The following is a 22,100-nucleotide window of genomic DNA, read 5'->3' on the forward strand; positions in this document are numbered from 1 at the left end:
GGACGATATAACCATATCAATATGCCTTTTATTATTATTAATAATATTTTGAAACACTCATCCTTTTGAGAATTTGAGACCAAATTAATTTATATTTAGGTCAAAGGCAGTGTCAAATAATTCATTATTAAAGAATTTTCCCTTTATAATGAAATGAAGGAAAGATAATATATATGTATTTTCTTTTTCTTTTTCTTATTTTGGTGTTAAATTATAAATAGCTTTGCTCTTTGCTTTTATTATACAGTAGCTAGTCGAATCATAATTACTCCTGTGCTAGTATTAAAACCTTTACATTTAAAATTAACTTTAAAATTAAATGAGTGCTCAAAGAAATACTAGATTCTCCTATACACGACTACACAAAAAGTGTTTGTGGTGAGATGTTTGGAGGGAGCATCAACATTTAGAAAATGCACATTTTGTCTCTTTTGGTGCTCTTATTCAATTAGAGATCAGTAGAACTACCGGTCCTAATTCAATCTGCTCATCAGATGACAGGGTCCCTACCCATCTCATGTGAATTCAATTACTGATCTCTATGAGACTCCCTCTCAGACACCTCCACTCCTAGACAAGATTAGCTTCATGTATTTTGTAATGTGGCCTTTTGTTTTAAGCATAATACATGTGGATCACTTTATTGATTTTATATGGAATTATTAATTGAGGACACTTTGCAAAGTCATTGTAAAGCAAAGATTTTCCATTTGAATAGCATCTATTTATTGTGTTGAGGAAGTGTAAATGAAAGGAGTAAAGACTGAGAGAATAAAGAGAGAAGTCACTCTTATATCCATCCTTCCAAAAACATGACAGGGGAATACTGAGAGATGTGGCGGTGCTACCATTTGTGATATGAGCACTGAATTGAGGGGTAGTTTTTGGTTTAATCAAATTCTCAATCCCAGCATTCCTGTAATTATCCTTCAGGGCTATATAAGCTAGCCAGGCTTCAAGGTATACAGGTCCAAATCTGATCTGGTCTTTGTTTTATTCCCCCTGTTGATTTTTGAACTTGACAGGAAGGTCAAATATGCAATTAGATAGACAGAACAAACTTTTGTTGATGGATACTCAGACTGTGACCACTAACTTATAGGCTTCTCTCCTTGCAAATCATTTTCTAATTGGAGAAGATTTAATGAAATAACAATGTACACATATTTTTTGTTGTGTAATTTTACAGAAAACCCCAGCAAATCAAAAAGATCTTACTCTATTATAATACATGGTCTTGGGACTTGCTTTGCCTTTCAGAAACTGCCAAATAAGTTTAGCAACAGATACTCATCATAAACTGATTAGAAAAGACATTTTCCAGAATGTATGTGAATACAATATAATATATTGTAATGGTTAAATGTGTTGTTGCTGTTGTTCTGACAATGTTTGTGCACTTGTATGGTATCATTTGAATAAAGTCCAAAAATGACAGACGTACAAACTAAATGTATAGGATAAATATTGCAGAAAGTAATAAATATTAGTGCACATTTTCTTTTAAAATACACTTGTTCTTGTAGCTCAACTAATGCATGGGCACAAGCAACGCAAAAATCAGGTTCAATTCAGGAATAATGGTCTCACATATTATGGCTTCCTTTTTCTAAAATATGCCACTTCATTAGAGGAAAAAACTTGTCACATATATCACTCATTACTTAAAATGATCTGCAACCACATAAATATACATCAAAAACAAACAAACAAAAACATGACTCTGTTCATAGAGCTGCTGAGCACATTGTGTTGGGGAGATGCAGATGGATGCTATTAGTCAGTTCAAGCCGTCAGAGCTGCATGCTGTTATTTTCAGTAATTTGGGTGCTTGTGATATTAAAACATATAAAAATAAAAATAAAATGTTACATTTATTAAAACATACAAATACATTTCATGCAAAAAGCGAGAAAATTCTATATTTTTTACAGAGTCTTACAACTTAAGTGACCTCATCATGTATGATTTCACCCTTTTAACTTATTTAGTAGTAACACTCCTTTAAATGAAATAGCAAACTTGTATAAGTGCAAAATATTAAAAATGTTTTTTTTTAACAAAAAACTTTTTTATCCTTATAGGCCTAATAATCTTTGTATTGTACATTACAATACCCTACTAACCTATATTTTTTACAGAGTCTTACAACTTAAGTGACCTCATCATGTACGATTTCACCCTTTTAACTTATTTAGTAGTAACACTCATTTAAATGAAATAGCAAACTTGTATAAGTGCAAAATATTAAAAATGTTTTTTTTAAACAAAAAAACTTTTTTATCCTTATAGGCCTAATAATCTTTGTATTGTACATTACAATACCCTACTAAAGCATTTTGATTGAGTAATGATGGATTTTTTTTTCCTTCAAATATTTTCGTGTAAAATGTTTGTGTATGACATTTACTTGATCCATTTATCCGTAATACTCTGTCAGTCAAGTCCCTAATTGTATTACTGTCATGCGTTGTGTTTCTCACGTGTTAGTTAGAGGAAAAAGCTCCTGCGCTCAACGCTCTGACCTCTTATCATGACGGGACCACTGACTCTAGCAGACACCAGGACAACATCCTCCGTCCAGAATTCACTCTCTCTCTCCTCCAAACCTTAAAGACGCTTTCTAGCATTTGCTTTTGCCTAGTCTCTGGAAAACATCTGAATCATTTTAACCAACTCCAGCTGTCGCCCTGGTGTGGGTGTGTGAGAAAGTGCATGGCCGTCTGTGAATGAGAGGAGACTCGAGCGAGGGTGACGTTTAGATTTACAAAAAAAGCTAGGATATTTTGCCTGTTGTTTTTGTCGGTATGAACGCAGATACGTGCGTCTCATACTGCGATATGACCTCCATGGATTCATATTATTCGCCATCATCAGGGCAAGGAAGAGTCCAACAGGCCAGTCCTTACAGGACGTTCCAGCCGAGCGACTCCAAATACAATCCCACTTTCCTGCCCGCAAAAGGTCAACCTTACGGGGACAAGCCGCGGAGTCCTTTCCACCAAGAGTGTCCGTCACTGGATGATAGCACACCCGAGAGCGCCTACAAGTACCATCTTTTCATGCAGAGACCCACATGCAAAACTCCTCCTGAAGACGACAAACTGGAGGACGGCGAGCTCATCTCATGCTATGGTGAGTGGCATCTACAGTAGATGTGGTTTGTGCGTTCATTTATCAGTATATCTTCAGATCACATACAGAATCACATACAATTTGGTTAAATTTCCACCTGATGCTTAGCAGTGCAATTTGATAGGATAATTGTTCCATATCAGAGCATCTCCTGGTTGAGGGTAAAAGAAGGCCTTTGACAATCTGAGTAGTATAAACTTTAATTTGTTCGCACATTTGTTCCATAGTTCATATGCACTGTTAACCCCGCTAAAAAAATACTTTTTACGTGCCTTAAATTTTTTATTAAAATCAAAGTGGTGCTGAAGACACAAACTTAAAAAAAAAAAAAAAAAAAAGTTTTTAAAGGCTTTTTAATTATAAGGAGATAGTGAGAGTTAATTTGAAAATGTTTAGAATATTTTTACTTTGTGTAATAGGCTGAGAATGATCTAGTCAGAAAAAAAAACTTAGGCTAATACTTTTTAAAAGTAGGCTATCCGAAAAAATCGAATTCCCTGTAATTGACATAATCGCAAAACTGTCTAGTATTTTTCTACATGACATCTTTGTGTTTATTAAATCGAATAAATATACATATTTTTTATTATTTAGATCATAATTGTGTGTAGGATTTAAGAAATACGACTTTTCTGTTTAATGCAATGACCTGCGTAAAGGAACGAGGAAGCGAAAATTCACTAAATAAATGTCAAACATATTTAGGCCTGATTAATTTATTCAGTCGCGTAGTTTATATTATAAAATAGACTTTGCCTCGTGCCTCGTGAGTGATTCATCGGACCATTAGGCTACAAACAATTCAAGCACTTTCTGAAGGATGCAATTATCCAAATCCACACTCATTCTTGCCTGTTATTTGTCACATCATTTTTACGGTCACTCAGACGTTGCCGAAAATTCAGTTCGTCTGGTGGTCTCACAAACAATCAAAGCAGTCATGAAAAGACTAGGCTACAGATGTTACGAAATGCATACAGTGGCTAAAAGTCAGATTATCATCCTTTTTTTATTTACAAACAGTGGCATGAAAATCCATCTTTGTGGCTGTAAATCACGCATGGGCTATTTAGGATGTGTTGACCGCAGGCCAGTGAAAATAGACACCGACTGTATCATCAACGCATATAGTAAGTAGTCTAAGGCAGGTTTTGTTATTGGCGTCAGAAAAATCCTATAAGATTCATTCAATTATTTGTTTCCTTCATTTAACATATTTGATATTTTTTACCATTTCGATATTTTTACCATGTAGTCTGAACTGTTTATTAGACAACTTAAGACAGTTGAAATTAAATTATTAATTGGCTGTTCTGCCAACAGTTAATACAATTAGTTGAATAAGCAATGAATGAAATACTATATCTTGTATTTGGATCTTGTATTTGTATTTGTCTGCACAGGACCTTTAAAAACGTAGCTTATATTTGGTTACAACTGCTATTTAAACAATTACACTGTGATTAATTCTATGAAAACAGTGGTAACATCCAAACCATTCGGATCATCGGGAAATTAGAATGCATCCAGATTTTTATTAGAAATGACTCTACTTTTAAAGCAAAACAAATAAGCACACAAATCACTCACACACACACACACACACACACACACAAAAGGACTACGTTTTATCTACAGTCTAGCTTTAACTGCTTTTTTATTAAACATAGTATAATAAAATATAAACAAATAATATTTGTATTATTCAAGAGCTCTATTTACATATATAAAATGTTTATTGTCTTCTGTAATCACATTTGAAGAGACAGTAATATACATAGGACAGGCTAAAACACACAGTTAACAAATGATCTTATATAACTCTTATTTGGCATAGTTGATTATATTTTGAGGCCAATAAATCCATTCCATCAAAGTAATTTAAAGTACAAAGAGTTTGTTTGTTTGTTTGTGACATTTAGGGCTATTTGTAAATACAAAAAATATTTTGTAAAAATACTTTTATATTTTTCAGTGTAACTGGACATGGATGTAATACATATTGTAATATTTTGAGAAAAATAGCTTGTCAAATTGTTAGTAATACCAAATTCCTGGGTATAAGCAGGCATGAAGATATGAGATAATCACTAAGGATCCTTGTCATGAAGATATTATTGTTAGATGATGCACAGACAGTGCTGTACTTATAGAGCATTTTTCCTGTCTGCGGTTTGAGGAGAATGAACACTGTGTGGTTCCACCACCATTCTTGGAGCCTATTTGTGGTTTGTGCTGTAGATATCAAGGGTAAGCTCTAGCCTCAAGCAAAGTCTGACTGACCAGTCGGAGAAAATTGGGAAGCTGAGAATCTAGACAAACTTTTGTTCAACATAGAGAGAAGGGAAGATATGTGTCCTCTGACTCAAGATAACACGTCTTCAAGTGCTGGTTGTAAACTTATCATGTGATCATGCCACCTAGATCCAAAATATGAGAGGGTGTTCAGCTCTTTCCAGCCAGTCAGAACCCTGTAAAACTACAGTGACAGTAACACAGTATGTTTGTCATGGTTAAAAACAGAGCTTTTCTAATTGTACATAAGAACTGACTTGAGTATCTAGTAGTTTAAAATCATCAGTCTTTTTGTAGTGATACTTCCAAAAAATGAATAACAGGGTTAATCCTCAACTAATGCTGTAATCTGCCAGTACTTTTAAAATCAGTTCAAAATTGTATACATTTTTGGAAATATTAATGAAGTACCACACCAAAGCATGAAACCTCTCCAAAAAAACCTTAGTGATTCATGACTTGCAGCAGTAGGGAGTAGGGCATTATTCAGAGGTAGATGTGTGGTATGGACTCCTAACAATATCATTCATGCTGTTATGCTCAGCACAATCAGTACCACTGGGAGGCCTAAAACGACAATCCCTGACTGGTTTACATAATCTTTCCAGACAAAACGACATGTGCAAATAAACCAGCATTCAACAATAGATGGGATATTAAGTTGGCTATTAAACATCTGCTTTAGCGAGACCGTCTCTGCAGAGCTTGTATCCTGAAGGTTTTACACATTTGCACACTGTTTCTTGGTATGTTGTTTAATTGTGTGGATAACAGTTTTCAGAGGTGTGACATCATGGACAAAATATTTAAATTAAATTAAATTTTGTGTAAAGGAGAATTAAGTTCTTGCTTTCTGTCCTTTCTGTATCCCTAAGCTATACAGATTCGACATGAAGTTACATATCCTTAAATGGTGTTTCACATACAAGTTAACCTTCTTTTTTTGTGTGTGTTTGAAGAGGAAAAGAGAAAAAACAATAGAGCTTTTATTCATTATTTATTATTCTTCAAGTGCGGGTCTTAATTTCTTCATTTGCCTTATAAAAATGTAAATGTCTATACAACATTCTTCAACAGACACAATGGTGTCAAAGATGATTGTAATTTTAATGGTAAAAGACTGTAAAAATTAAAAAATCTGTTCCTTTTTGAACGGTCTCTCCCCATTGCGTTAATCATGCTATGAGGAAACTCCTGTTTACTCTGATACTGAAACCTGACTTGATCGCGTTTGTATAGCTGCATGAACCAATGCCACTTCAACCCACCAAATGGAGTGGAGCCGACTGCTATATAAGTCGGCTCTGAGTGCCATTTCGTCAGAATTTTCTCCTTCAGCGATGAAGATCATCTCTTCGCTGACTCTGCAAGCAAGAAGCATATGTGCATTTGTGTCCTCCATCGGCCTTGGGGTTAAAAGCCCATGCAGCGCATCCATCTATGCCCTGCAGGACAACCTCAGCCTTAGCGAACAGGGCTTATTGACATTCGCTGACAAGCATAGGCGAAGGGTGAACCAACTCCAGGGTAAGGCTAAAATAAATAGGTTAAATAAAATTTGTAATGGGTCTAAATTTGTATTTAACGTGACTACAATTTAATAAAAACTTTAGAAATGGATAATTACCGTATTGACCCTAATATAAGACAATGTTTTTTTCTTGGAAATACATCTGAAAAAACGTGGTCGTCTTATATTCAGGGTCTATACTTTGACATGTCAATAATACACCCACAACAATAGGTGGCGCCAAATACGCATAAAATGAGTGTGCCATTTAATACGTAATGTAATGCGTGTTGTAAAGATCGCAAATAAAAACAAAAGAAAAAGAAAAAAAAACTTACAGCTGCATGGGTCGTGACTGTCACATTAGCCTGATGGGACCAAACTCCCTTTGTGATTATAAAATGTAAGACAGTACCCAGATTTGAAGACTACAGTAAGATTTAACTTCTACTGTTAATAATATTTTGGTAGGCTACTATTAGATGGATAGCCTAATGTCCTAATTCAGATGGGCTACCTGTTAATTTTTTTAATGGTATATCAAAATGTGTATATTTTTTTTAATGTGATTGTTGGTACATTTTACCAGTTTTTAACCATACTTTCAAAACAAAAATTAAAATAGGAAAAATATGCAATATGAAAATAATTGAAGACAAAATGTGTTTTACTGAGAAAAAACAAGATTTGGTTTTTAAAAAGCCTTTTTCCAAAAGGTACATCTGGAAAAAGTGGGGGTCGTCTTATAATCAGGGTCGTCTTATATTCGGGCCAATACGATATATAACGTTTCCTTTCCACGGTTCTTCAAACAGCGAATAAATTATAGCCTATACAGAAAGTGACATTATCTATCGTTGACATTGATCTATCGCGAGTTTAAACACTCTCAAAAAAAACAAAACTATCGTTATAATCACTGAAGCTGTATACACTGTGAAATGAATTTCTTACTTACATTGTATATACATCTGAGCTTTGTTGTTTATGATGAGAGAATTCACAAGAGTCAACAAAACTGATCTGTTTCAACGATGACTCAACTGAATGCCTCTGATAGGCCATTGCATTCCTAAGCTCAACAGAATTGTGTGTGATTGGTTAAAATACGCAACACTGTAAAAACGCCTAAAATGAAATACGATGCAACATGAGCAGATCTTAATTTAATGCTGCAATCAACACTGTCTATTCATATTCACTTTGTTAGCAACAGACGTAATAGATTTAATTTATTTGTGCAGGGGCATTTTTGTCCAATTTAGTGCCATTTTTGCCCCAAGTCCCCGTGGCCAGGGGAAAGCTAAGCCTTCCCCAGCCTTACACACGCTCCTCCTGTGCTGACAATGCTGCCTTCCTAGACTCGCCAGTCTCTCCCAAAGGACTGTTTGGCCCTTCCGTGGATGGGTTTTCCGAGCGGTTTACAGCGGCACAAAAGTCATCGTAGGCAATGTGTCACTTCCTGCCAAAGCACTCCAGTGCGATGGCTGTTTCAAGTGGCCAGAAGGCTCCATCCACTCAGCAACCTGCCAATCCCCAGCTTAAGTCTGAGCCTGGGCTTCAGCAGCGCCCCAGGACAGCAAAACCCTGCCCGTTTCCTAGGCGTCAAGGTGCCCACCCCAGACTGATGTTAGACCCGGAGCCTCAGAACCCTGATCCAAATGCAGAGAGGTAGAGGAGAGAGTCAGTTCTCGCCGAGGCTGGAACTCCCTCGAAGAAGTCCCGCACCTGCTCTCCATTCCTCTGCTCAACACCGAGCGATGGAAGCTCCATTCAAGTTGGGCTCATCCTCCCCATTCAGCACATGCCCAAACAAACTACCGCTGTGATAGCGGATCCACATACTCAAAAGAGCATTTCTCCTCTCCTCATTACCACAAATGTCAGTTCCCCGACCCTGTGCAGCGAAATGCCGCTCGAAAATCCATCCGGCTTCAGGCTTGGAAAGCTATACCAGATGTGTCAAGTTGGGTTCTAAACATCATTGAACGAAGTAACTACCTTCAGTTCGCTCGCAGGCCGCCTCACTTCAGAGCTATTATTCAAACTACGATGCTCACATTCTCAGGTCTGAAGTGCAAACACTGCTTGCAAAAAGGCAGCGCTACTTCGTTGTTTCTGAAAAAAGATGTTCAGGCCCATTCTCGATCTCTGGCATCTGAATTGCTCACTCATGAGATGGCACGGATTTTGTTTGCTTAATCTACCTAACCCCCTTTTGTAAGTGGGAAAGGTCATGTTATGTAGTCCACAGCCTAGCGGCTCGGGTCTCATTAGCTCATGCCTACAGGAGTCCTCAGTATGGGTGCTGGGCTTGCAGAGCGGCTTCATTCTGCACATGCTTATAGCACGGCACAATTGGACGCGTTCCCCATAGCTTGATTAATGCAATGGGAGAGACCGCTCGAAAGGGAACACTCTGGTTACTCACATAACCTTGATTCCCTGAGATAAGGGAACGAGCGTTGCGTAGGCTGCCGTGCTATAAGGCTGCACGCGTGTCGACTACTCTCGCTTCAGTCAAAAGATTTTGATGAAATGGCACTCAGGGCCAACTTATATAGCAGTCAGCTCCACCCCTTTTGCCTGGTTGAAGTGCCATTGGTTCGTGCAGCTACACGAACGTGATCAAATCAGGCTCCAGAGTAAATGGGAGTTTCCCCATAGCGTGATTAACGCAACGCTCGTTCCATTATCTCAGGGAACCCAGGTTAAGTATAGTAACCGGAGCATTAATCCGTTAATGGTAAGTTTCATTACTATATACATTGAAATAATAGGTCTAACTGAAAAGTTAATTAAAATAGTATTAAATGTATATTTTTTGTAATCATACAAGTCATATAATTTACAGTGAAAAAAAAAGTGAAAATACATTCCCAGAATTCTGTGTATGACACTTTACATTTGATGGTTGTTCATTTTAATAATTAGTAATTAATAGTTTCTTCTTAGTTTGTTGTTATCAGTTATGTACATTAGGGTTTTATGTTACATTGTATGTTGTTAAATGTATTTTTATTTCATTGTTTTAGTGTCACTATGATGATGTTTTGTATTTTACAGTTATTTTTACTGTAAATTAAAAAACCTGAGACATTGCTACCAGTTTTCACAGTACATTTCTGGCATCCACACTTTTTTATTACCATAAATTTCACTTTTTTTTTCTAACGTAGCTTTTTCCATCGAAGAAAAACATCTAAATCAGGGTTCCTCAAATCTTGCCATGGAGGGCTAATGCCCTGCAGAGTTTAGCTCCAACCCTAATCAACCACACCTGAGCAAGCTCATCAAGGTCTTCAGGATCCCTAGAAAATTAGGGCATAAGCCCTCCTGATTGAAAGATTATGAGAAACATCAACATGTACAAAAACCCTAACCCAAGTATAGTGTTTTAGATATATTTATACTGTATATACACACCATGGCCAAGACTCCATACAGATCTATATTCATATTCAGCAAGATATGTAAATCTTGTATATATATATATATATATATATATATATATATATATATATATGCAAGATACTTTACTCCACAATGCATGCAATGAAGACAATATTTACATCCTCTTCTTGAGCTATTTTAAGTTATAGTGAGCATCTGAGAGTGAAATCTTGGAGACAGAAAGCTGGCTCAGTTCTGTGGTATATGGGAGTCATTTATCAGGAGCTCAGATTTAACGGAAACACTGTCCTGCTTTCCCACAGAATCCACATTCCTGTGTGGCTCGCAAGCATTGATCTTCTCACAGGAACATCTAGAAGTTTTGCTTCTGCACAGATACCTGTATTTGCAACATTCAGTATTTTGAATTAATCTTTAATGAGAGTAAATTAATATTTAATGAGATAATTGAACACTCAATTAATTGCTTGTGTTTTTCAGTTGGAGGTCATGTTTTTTCAGATTAGATAACTTAGGTTAGAACTTTCTTGTTTAAAATTAGAACCTTATTGAAAATAAAAGTTCTTTATTTGCATCTATGGTTCCACAAAGAATCCATAACAATGGATTTAATTTCCACAGAACTTTTTCATTGCACAAAAGATTCTTTCTAGTGGACAACGTTTCTTTAGAATATTAAGGTGTTCTTTACACTAAGAAAAAAAAGGTTCTTTTAAGAACTTTTCACTGAAACTTATTTTGGGGAAATAGTTATTTTATGTCATTGCTGCAAAAACCTCTTTCTGGAAGCTTTAATTTGAAGTGTACGAGTTGGTTTTAAATCAGAGTATAGCATCCCCAATTAGCTCTTCTGCTCATTTGCTCATAATAATGTTGTTATCTTGAATTAATGACATTATTCACCTTAAAATTACATGAATGTTACTGACTGACAGTGTTTTTGTGATTTACATCTTATAATATATTTTGAGCTAATCCAGACCATCACATTCCATAAAAGCTAATGGGTGCCCCACAGCTTTACAGCTTGTTAAATCACACTTTGATGTTTTTCTCCTTGTTTCCTGCAGTGATTAAATAGCCGCTCCTAGTAAACATCTGACCTCCGCTAATTCAAAGACGCAGCCGAGAGGGTAAATGTTCTCAGGGGAGTGACTGCTACAAGCATGTAGGCTACTAAAATTAAAAAATCTGCCTCGGTGTGAATTGATTTTCAAAAGTGGTATTGGTGTAACAAACACCTTACAGAAAGGAAATTACTGGAATATGTTTCTAGGCTTTTGTAATCAGTACTGAAGTAGACCTGTAAAAGATTTTTTTTAATTATCAGAGTTGTTTCCAAAGGGGAAATCTGCTAGTATGCCTTTAGGAAAATGATTAGTGTATTTATTAATATACTGTCACCTATAGTTAGAATGTGAGCTTGTAGGCAGGCATTTGGTAGTAGTTATGTATTATTGTAGAGTTCTCAAATAATAATCTCAAATAAGAGTGTTAACAAAGCCAAGATCATGGGATTGATTTGAATGCATGAATTGATTAAATGTATACCTTGTGATGTGATTTGCTTTGGATAAAAGCATCTGCCAAATGCATAAATGTAATCTAATATTAAATGGGCTGGCTGCCCAAAGGTAACAGGTTATATCCTCATAGAGTTGATACTGTTTATACAGAGATTTCCTTTCAGTAGTGCACCCTTGAGCAAAATATTTCTTCCAAGGCTACTACAAGGGAACTGTCTCTGAAATAAATGTGCTGTAAGTCACTGTGGCTAAAGGCATCTGCTAAATAACGAGTAACCATTGCGCAATGAAGCTAAGCCAAGGCACTGTTGAATTCTGTTGAAGTGCTGAGGTATTGTGCCAAAGAGTGCTGTTATATATCAAGTGTAAATGGCCAGGCACAGACTATGTAATGCAAATGTAGGCTTTCTGCAATGTCTCGAATAGCATTTTTTGCAACTTTTTAAAGACCAGTATTTGATGAAATGTATATCTCCATGTCGTTAGTTAGATTCAGCGTTCTATATACTGTAGCAAATAGAAACAACAACACAGAGCATCGCTAAAATCCCCAAACATTTGGACAGTTATCAAGCCCAGACTATTGCTGTCAATGCAAATATGGCAGCCAAAACCGAGGAGCTTTGTCTCTAAAATGCAAAACATGCAATGGCACTGTTTAAAAACTTTGGTGGTATGCAGATTCAGCATAACATGGGCTACAAAGCCAAACAGCAGGGTGGAACTCAAAGTGCTCACCACAGCATTTATGATGAGTTCTCTGCCAAACACAGAGAAACAGAGGAACGTCTCGGTTACGTATGGTAACCCTCGTTCCCTGAAGGAGGGAACGGAGACGTGAAAATGCGTGCATATTTGTGAAGGCCCCGTGGCCAGCTGTGTGCCAGTGCGTCCGTGCCGAGTGTTCCCTCGGTCAGGGAGAAGAACAACTGGCAGTAAGAGGTTTCTAGAGAGGCAAACAGGTCTACCTGAGTGGCTCCGAAACGTCTCCAAACCAGCTGGACTGTCTGGGGATGGAGTCGCCATTCTCCCGGGACTCGAGATAGCTTGTCGGCTGCCCGGTTGAGCAGCCCAGGAATGTGAATAGCATGAAGCGACCTCAGATGCTTCGGAGGTGGAGGTGGCGGGCGAGTTGCGACATGTGACGGGAGCGCAGACCACCTTGTCGGTTGATGTACGCAGCGGTCGCCGTGTTGTCCCGGACTAGCACATACTTGCCTCATAAGCGCCCTTTGAGACGGCTCAAGGCAAGGTGCACTGCCAGCAACTCTGAGGCAGTTGACGTGCCAGTGCAGTTTGGGGCCCCCCATATGCCCCAGGAGCCTCTGAAATTGTTTCAGTGGGACCACCACCCTGCTCTTGAATGTATTCAAGCAGTTCAACACCGACTGAACATGTTCCTGCTTGAGGCGTGCTGTCTGTTCGACCGAGTCCAACTCCATACCGAGAAAAGAGATCCTCTGCGTCGGGGAGAGTTTGCTCTTTTCCCAGTTGACCAGAAGGCCCAACAGGCTGAGGTGTGAGAGCACCCAATCCCTGTGTTCGCACATTTAATCCTGAGACTGAGCGACTACGAGACAGTCGTCGAGGTAGTTGAGAATGCGAATGCCCTGTTCTCTCAGGGGAACAAGGGGTATCTCCGCAACTTATGTGCAGACACGGGGCAACAGGGACAGCCCGGAGGGCAGGACCTCGTACTGATATTTTCGTCCTTCGGACGCGAACCACAGCAATGGTCTGTGGCGCGGAAGGGTTGATACATGAAGTACGCGTCCTTCAGGTCGACCGCTGCAAACCAATCTCGGGGACGGATGCACCCGAAGATGCGTTCCAAGATTGGTCGTAACCCACCACCTTTCTTGGGTACAATGGATGGACCTCCGCCCGCAAGACAGGACCATCGGCCGCCTTCACTGTTGAAGGCACTGAACTTGGGGGGACACCGGGCGACTGAATCGCATAGCCGAGCCTGATGGTTCGAAGGAGCCATCGAGACGGGCTGGGTAGCTCTAGCCAGGCTCTCAGACACCGCGCAAGTGGCATCAATGGAACTACAGGCGTACCCGCAGTGGGGCAGCACGGAAGAACGCAGGGACCCGGGCCGAGGCGCTGAGGCGCACAGGGGAGATGATCATCTGCAACACAAACAGGGGGTAGTGCAGCCTGATGTGTGCAACCCACTCGACATGGGAAACCACCACCGCTGAAGCGCCGTACTGCCAACACGAAGAGCTCTCCAAGAGCGCGCTGAACTCGTTCAGTCTTCTTCTCTCAGTAGAGTAGTCAGAAGCAGAATGATGTGATCGCTCGGCTCCGAAGCGAAAAGCTGAATATGTGCTGTGATCAGCGGCAGCTGGATGCAATAATCGCATGTCAATGTGCTTTGGCTCGTTTAGGTTACACTCGAAGTAGATTGGCCTCTCTAAGCGAGATCCCAATTCGTTGGTCGTCACGTCAAGAGTGACCTACTGAAAGGGAACTCTGTTATCACAAAATTATATGGCAAAAAAAATGATACTCTAAACAAGAGATGCTCAAATCAGGGCCCATAGGCCATAGCCTGATAGTCTTTTTTTGTTTTGTTTTTTTGCATTGAAATGTAAAAAATAATGTAACTGAATTCAAGTTTAAAATCAAGTTTATTTTTTAAACGTTATTTGAATATTTATTTAATAATATATATTTTTATTGGATACATTTTAATATAACATACAGTATTTGGATATAATGCAACATGGCCTACAGCAATCAACAAATTTGCCTCTAATAAAGTTTTATCAAAAGCTATCAAGAGTGCTTGGTTACCAAGGAGGCAACAGTGTCATTGAAGAGCATGAGATAAAATATGAGGCATGTGAAAAGAAAACAAAGAAAAATCATGGTAAATATCACACTTGAATAGAATGTTTGGTCACACTTTACTATGTGTTTTTTTATGTTGGTACGTATGTATGAACACTGTGTACTGTATTGTGTTCATGATGTATTGCAAAATACTGTTGTTGAGATGGGATATGGATAAGATTATGGACAGGTTTCATGCTATGGTTGAGTTTAAAGGTGGGTTAAGGGGTAAGAGAAGGGTCAATATTGTAATTATAAATGAAGTAACAGTGTTTTATTTAAATATAAAATATGTGCCATTTTAAAACATGTATATACACAATGAGTGCATTATATCAAGTAATTGAAATGGTAGTACATAATAGTTAAAGACTATTATGGAACTAATAACTACTACTATACTACTATAGACTATTCATGGAACTGAGAGCCTCAGTAAAGCGTGATTAGAATAGGCATGGTTTGATTATTTACTTACAATCCTGGCATGTTTGTACTCTCATCAGGATACAGATTCAGACATCCAACATGGAGAACATATTTTCAACTCAACAAGGCTTGTTATACATTAGAGGTCCTTGAAATTTAAGGTGACAACAGAACCCCCTTTATGATGAAATAAAGAATATTTGTATAGGAGTAGTTTCAATGTTAATTTGCCTCCACACTTCAGACACATGATGGACACAGCTTCAGTTAATGATGTTACTTTTCTGTTAGGATGGTAATGGGTTGAGAAACAGGACAACATAAACACTCTTTATCCTGTATTTTGTGCAAAGAGCCAAACACAAAATCCACAGTTAATGAATTGAAATATGTCTTTCCCCAGGTAAAGATGGCACTAGACTGACAGACACAGAGATGCCTCAGTCTGCTGATCCCACAGGTATTGATGGTAGATACATCAGTGTGAAAGACCCTGGGGTCAAAGGTCAAGCAGAACGGCCTGTCTCTGAGCTCAGCAGTCCTCTGGACAGGACTGAGGCTGAGAGCAACAAAGGCAAGAAGAGACGGAACCGCACCACCTTCACCAGCTATCAGCTGGAGGAGCTGGAGAAGGTTTTCCAGAAGACACATTACCCTGATGTCTACGCTCGAGAACAACTAGCGCTCAGGACAGACCTCACAGAAGCAAGGGTGCAGGTAGGCCTGGTCAGCCATCCTTGTAAGAATTCGATATATGTGAGCCTGGACCACAAAACCAGTCTTAAGTCGCTGGGGTATATTTGTAGCAATAGCCAAAAAAAAACATTGTATGGCTAAAAATTATAGATTTTTTTTTATGCCAAAAATCATTAGGATAATATGTAAAGATCATGTTCCATTAAGTTATTTTGTAAATTTCCTACCGTAAATATATCAAAACTTAATTTTTGATTAGCAATATGCATTGCTAAGAACTTCACTTGGACAACTTTAAAGACGATTTTCTCGATATTTTGATTTTATTTTTTTTTTATTGACCCTTATAACTAGTTTTGTGGTCGTATTTGTAATTAATATTGCAATTAATATTAACATAATTTGCTATGAATACTGTAGGTTATTTTTATCTCTATGTACAACATTTGCAGCATGCTGTCGGTTACTACAAAATAATGACTCATTCTTCAGTTTGTAAAACAGCAAAATTATTATTTTAACTATTATTATAAAGCATTACCATTTTCATTAATGTATAATATATACAATATTATATAAAAATAATAGTTCATACTTTTAGTAAAATGATCATTTAATTACTGCTATATTACTATTATTACTTGTTTAAAACATTACCAATATTTTTAATCTATGATATTATACAAAATAATACAATATTATACCAAAATAATATTTTATATTTTAATAATATTTATAGTGGCCATACAGAGGAGAAGTGGTTTGGAAAATGGACGAATGGATAATATTTTATAGTTTAATAATATTATTATTATTATTTGTCTTATTATTATTATTATTATTATTTGGTAATTCTCTCAGTAAGTGTTTTCTAATAGCTCCATTTAATTTTAGCAACTCTGTTTGAACATTTTAAAATCTTTTCCTCAGAATTCTCCCCAAAATCAGGCCACAAACTCTGTAGATCCTGCTCTGCTAAGAAAAAAGGCCAATAGTCTGTTGTGCAAGACTCAGATCTCAATTCTCACATCATGACAGAGAAGCTGGACCCAAATATTTTTTCCAAACTTCTAGTCTCTGTTTAATGTACCTCTCTACACCACGGTGTTTAAGGATGTTAAGAAGCGTTAGGGAGGAAAAAACACACATTCTTTGGCAGGGGAAGAAAACACAGTTTGAGATGCCATAATCAATTTCCACGCAGAGAATGAGGCATTGTCAGGAACCTGGCCATGTTTTGAAGGTACAGTGCAGTAACTGCATTCATTCTGAGTCCAGACAGAACCAACTATCACAGACACATGAGTCTAATTACCTCTGTAGGCTGACAACACAGTGCAGACTCTGTTGAGTGACTACAGGGTTTGACCCGTATTTCAAAAACATACCTACAGACATACGTAATTGAGATGAGCCCCTCCTGCTTTCCTCCCCAGCGCTGTTGTTTAGTGCTGGCTGCTGCTCTGTCCTGCTCGCACTCACTATCAGACAGAACTTTTTCCCTCAACACTCTGTAAAAGAGGATGTTTTGGATGATATCATAGTTTCTGTCCTCGGGACATACTTTGAACACACATTTTGTAATATAATTTGGTATCTTTTTATTTTCTAAACATGCATATTGAAATGTGAGCACATATGTGTAGTGAAGCACACATATAAAGTGTTTTTATACATGGCAGCATACAATGAGAGTATGTGTATGTGTGTGTCTGTGGATCCGCACGAAAGGTCCACTGCTCTAGTCTGTGGGTCTCTAAGAGTTCAGTGGGGGCAGCTCTGGAAAGCCGGGGACTTAGGCATCAGGAAATTAAACATGAAATGTAAACAAACTCCAGCCTGAACATTCTCCCCTTTCACTTTCTAACATCCTTATTTCCCTTCAGATTTTGAGTTTGAAGAAGAAAAAAAAAAGAGTGACGGAGAAAGTGCATCTGAGAATGAAAAGAAAAACAGAAGAGTTGTAGACACAAACTCAGATAATGCGATGTTAATTTGCAGTTCTGAGAAAAAAAGACAGGATTGCAAGATATAAACTCACAATTGCGAGAAATAGTCAGAATTGTGAGTTGTTAACTCAAAATGGCAAGATATAAAATTGCAACTCGGAATTCTAAGAAAGAAAAGTCAGAATTGCGAGATGCAAAATGGCAAGATATAAAAAAAGTCAAAATGGCAAGGTGTTAACTCGCGTGATATAAACTTGCAACTGCACAAAATAGTCAGAATTGTGTTATACATTTGCAATTTTGGGAAGAAAATTAGAATTGCAAGATGTTAACTCAAAATTGCGATTGCAAGAAATAAAGTCTGAATTGTTATAAACTTGCATTTGAGAGAAAAAGTCAGAATTGCGAGATGTTAACTCAAAATTGAAAGATGAAACCCGCAATTATGAGAAATAAAGTCAGAATTGTGTTATAAACTTGTATTTGTGAGCAAAAAAAAGTAAAAATTGCGAGATGTATATACTTGGAATTGTGAGAAATAAAGTCGGAATTGTGAAATTAAAAGTCACAATTACATTTTTACTTTTTTACTGTGTTCCAAAAAGTGGCTTCCTTACTTCTTTCTGTCTGTCTCATATGCCTTACAGTCTTCTCAGCTGGTTTAGTTTAGTCATTAAGCCAAATGTTTAATGTAAAAAAGATTTACATTGTAAAATGTCCTTCAATTCATCTTCAGCACATTTCCACCCTTGTAGAGGAAAGAGGAACAACATACACTAGAATACAGATGCTGCTCGGGTCATTGATCTTTGGTCATTATCTCTGATTGCTCTGAATTTCGTAGACCAAGGAAAAACAGTAGATATGTCCAAAGAGACAGTGATTAAATTACAAAGATTCCCAAAACAGATGACATAATGATCATAATGGGGCTTGGATGTCAGGAGCAGGCCATGACATCGGCCTGAAAGATCAAATTACTTCATATACAAATGGCTCCTAGAGGACAACTTTAGCTAATTCAAGCAATATATTTTGTAGCTCAAATAAAGAAAAGTGGAAATGCATTGCATCTTTTGTAACTTTTATGGTTCCTCATTCTTGTGATTGCAGCGTGCCATACTCTGTTACCCTGCCATAATATGTCAAGGGCTCTTGGGGCTTATGGAAACTGTAATGTGATTTGACAGAGATACTGTATATCCCACAATACAAGTTGTATGGAGTGGTATGGAGAGATTGATGCTGCCCTTTTGAAATAGTCAGTGAAAGCATACTCATGCATAAATGCATAACTGCTTAAATATGGGAGTCATATTACATCCATAACACACCAGAGACAAATCCATGAGTTAATATCTGTTTGGTCCAATGGTGATTGTGGAGACCAGTTTTTATAAATCAACAGCAAATTGTCATCTCAAAACATTATGTTTTACTGACATTTGAAAAGAGTGTGTATGTGTGTGTGTGTGTGTGTGTGTGTGTGTGTGTTTCATTTGGGTAAAAAATAGAAACAAGCCTTTTCTATCATAATGTGAAGTGACAGGAATGGCTGAAGGAGAATCTTGACAGGATCATATTGGAAAAACAAACATCTGTAATATAAATTCATGGAATCTCTCATCTGAACACAACAGACGCATGTCTGATCATGTAAATTTCAGAAAATGACTTTGTTCTACTGAAATATAGCAAAATACTGAACTCCAACCGTTTGTGTATCGTCCTCTATTGTTATATTATCAAAATTTAATGGTGCTAAATTTATACAGATGTACTGTATATATTTAAAAAAAAATATATATATATATATATTAAAAAATTACCTTTACTTACAAATCGTACTATGTAGAAACATGTCTGAGAGCACTCAGCTGTGCTTTGGGGTTGTTGGTTTGTGTCATGGTGCACTAACAGCGGATCAGAACTGGCCTCATTGTGATTGATGAGGTGGACCTGCTCCAGACATAAGCGAGGCCGGACCCGCTGGCTGAGCAGCTATCAAAGAGCAGAGCCCCAACCTGTGCTGGCAGGGGAGAGTTCAAATCCATGCATAAATAGTGCAGTGTGGACAGCACATTAAAGACGTCAGCTGAAGAGCCGTGGCATGGCTTTCATGTGCCTCACGATTTATGGCTTTGCATGTGCTCAGGTTTTCACTACAAGTCACTAGAGGGAGAGTCCAGTTCTCAGTAGATAGACTTTTTAATAACGTTCACCATTATAAGCAGCATCAATAATTTGCATTTTCAGTACCAATATAGAAACAGCATGAAGTTTATACAACAAAATGCACAATGTATTCACTCCAAATTCTTCGGCTTTTGCAGACAGATATTTCAAATAATCATATATTTGGCTCATTTCCTGCAGGTGTGGTTTCAGAATCGCCGGGCTAAATGGAGAAAAAGAGAACGCTTTGGTCAGATGCAGCAGGTTCGAACACACTTCTCAACAGCATATGAGCTTCCTCTTCTTACACGACCAGAAAATTATGCACAGGTAAAAGGAAAATCTGTCCTACCAATCATAGATTTCTATTTATATACAAATGTAGTTGATTAAGTTTATAAATTACAATTTGATGCTTATTCTTTAAAAAATGTATATTATGTGCAGCTGAATCACAGCTGTGCAGTTGTTTTGTTCCTGAATGAATTAATGTTTTTGAATGAAACAGTTGAGTGAATAGTTCAGTGACTCACTCATAAAGAGAGAATGTACCCTTTTGAGTAAGTTAAAAAAGTATATTCTATATACACAGTAGTATGAATGTTTATAGCATATGAATGAAATCCGGATATATAACTACGAATTAGGTCATCCGGGTACTTTTTTCCTACTGTTTTATGAATAGACCGGTAGGCGGTGTGAGCCCATTCTCCGCTGAGTCCCCATGTTGGCTGATCCGTTCTGTCACGGTGCGTGCGGGGAGATGAAGCGAGGACTCAATCGCTGGAGAAATGGTATTTTATTTTAGTAACAAATGAAACAAACTCAAACCACCCCGAGGGGGAAAAACAGACAGGCAGAGCTAAAGCTGCACACATGCAGACACGAAACACACACAATGAGAAATGACGGATCAGCACAGGACGGCAGACACAAGGAGAATAAATAGGAACCAAACGAGGAGGCTAACGAGAGAGACACAGGTGGAGCAACTAAAACAATAACGAGGTAACAAGATGGGAGGGGCCAGACAATAGACAGGAGAGAGCACATGGCAACAGACAACCACAACACAAGCCATGTGCTCCCAGAACACAGTCATCTGTGGCCCTCCTGGAAGTTCCAGTGCTGTTTGGACTGTATCTGAGTGTTCTTGGAACTAACTGTTGTATAATTGTATTTTTTAATTCACATTAACTCAGGGATTAAATGTGTTTTTCTTTGTTTATCTATTTATTTATTTTTTAGATTCAGAACCCATCTTGGCTAAGTGACAGCAGTGCAGCCTCACCGGTGCCCGGCTGTGTGGTACCTTGTGATACTGTAGCTTCCTGTATGACCCTTCACCCTCACTCTGCTAGTGGTGTGTCTGATTTCCTTGGTATGCCAAGTCCGGGTGGGAACATGGGACAGACACATATGGGCAGTCTTTTCGGCAACTCGGGAGTGGGTGGAATCATTAATGGATTTGATCTCAGCATTGAACCAGATCTTAAATCCACCAGCATCGCAAGCCTGCGGATGAAGGCAAAAGAGCACAGCGCCACAATCACATGGGCCACATGATGCCTTCATCTGGGACACAGAAGACCAGACAACCTCAGCCTTAAGCTGTCAGCACTAATGAGGTGAAAGTTTATGCCATCTGGAGCCAATGTGAACATAAGAAATGGAGGCTAGAAGCTTTAAAACACTTGTAAGAGATTTCATTTTTGAAGTTTTTTTTAGAGGAAGTGGATTGTGCATTGGGACTTTGAGCTTGAATGTGTGGAAACCGACGAGCCTGTTTTAAAAAGGAGACTGTTTTATGAATATGCTGACTTCACATGTATTGTTATTGGAAAAAATCAGTATGTACTATTTTTCCCCATCAATTACCAGACATATACACTACTGTTCAAAAGTTTGGGGTAGGTAGGATGTTGTTGTTGTTGTTGTTTTTTTAAATAAGCCTCTTGTGCTCATTATTATTTATTATTAAATATTATTTATCAAAAATACAATAAAAACAGTAATATTGTGAAATATAACTGAAATTTAAGATAACGGTTTTCTATTTTAATAGATTTTTAAAAAATCTTTTGATGGCAAAGCTGAATTTTCAACAGCCATTAGTCCAGTCTTCAG

General features: G+C 37.8%; 1 protein-coding gene across 1 annotated transcript; it reads left to right on the plus strand.

Moving 5' to 3' along the window:
- Positions 1-2,544: 2,544 nt before the first annotated feature.
- Positions 2,545-21,846, plus strand: LOC107554564 (homeobox protein aristaless-like 4). The gene is made up of 4 exons (XM_016237119.1): positions 2,545-3,135; positions 15,557-15,870; positions 20,175-20,303; positions 21,222-21,846. The coding sequence occupies exons 1-4, from the start codon at positions 2,808-2,810 to the stop codon at positions 21,537-21,539; spliced, it is 1,089 nt and encodes a 362-aa protein (XP_016092605.1). The 5' UTR covers positions 2,545-2,807; the 3' UTR covers positions 21,540-21,846.
- Positions 21,847-22,100: the final 254 nt, after the last annotated feature.

The sequence above is a fragment of the Sinocyclocheilus grahami genome, unplaced genomic scaffold (assembly GCF_001515645.1).
Source record: "Sinocyclocheilus grahami isolate Dianchi unplaced genomic scaffold, SAMN03320097.WGS_v1.1 scaffold506.1, whole genome shotgun sequence".
NCBI classification, from domain to species: domain Eukaryota; kingdom Metazoa; phylum Chordata; class Actinopteri; order Cypriniformes; family Cyprinidae; genus Sinocyclocheilus; species Sinocyclocheilus grahami.

What these genes read in the sequence shown, in the direction of transcription:
- LOC107554564 (XM_016237119.1), top strand. Translation starts at nt 2,808, where the DNA reads ATGAACGCAGATACGTGCGTCTCATACTGCGATATGACCTCCATGGAT. An exon ending in CGAGCTCATCTCATGCTATG is followed by an intron (nt 3,136 to 15,556) that starts GTGAGTGGCATC and finishes GTCTTTCCCCAG; the next exon opens with GTAAAGATGGCACTAGACTG. An exon ending in TCACAGAAGCAAGGGTGCAG is followed by an intron (nt 15,871 to 20,174) that starts GTAGGCCTGGTC and finishes CATTTCCTGCAG; the next exon opens with GTGTGGTTTCAGAATCGCCG.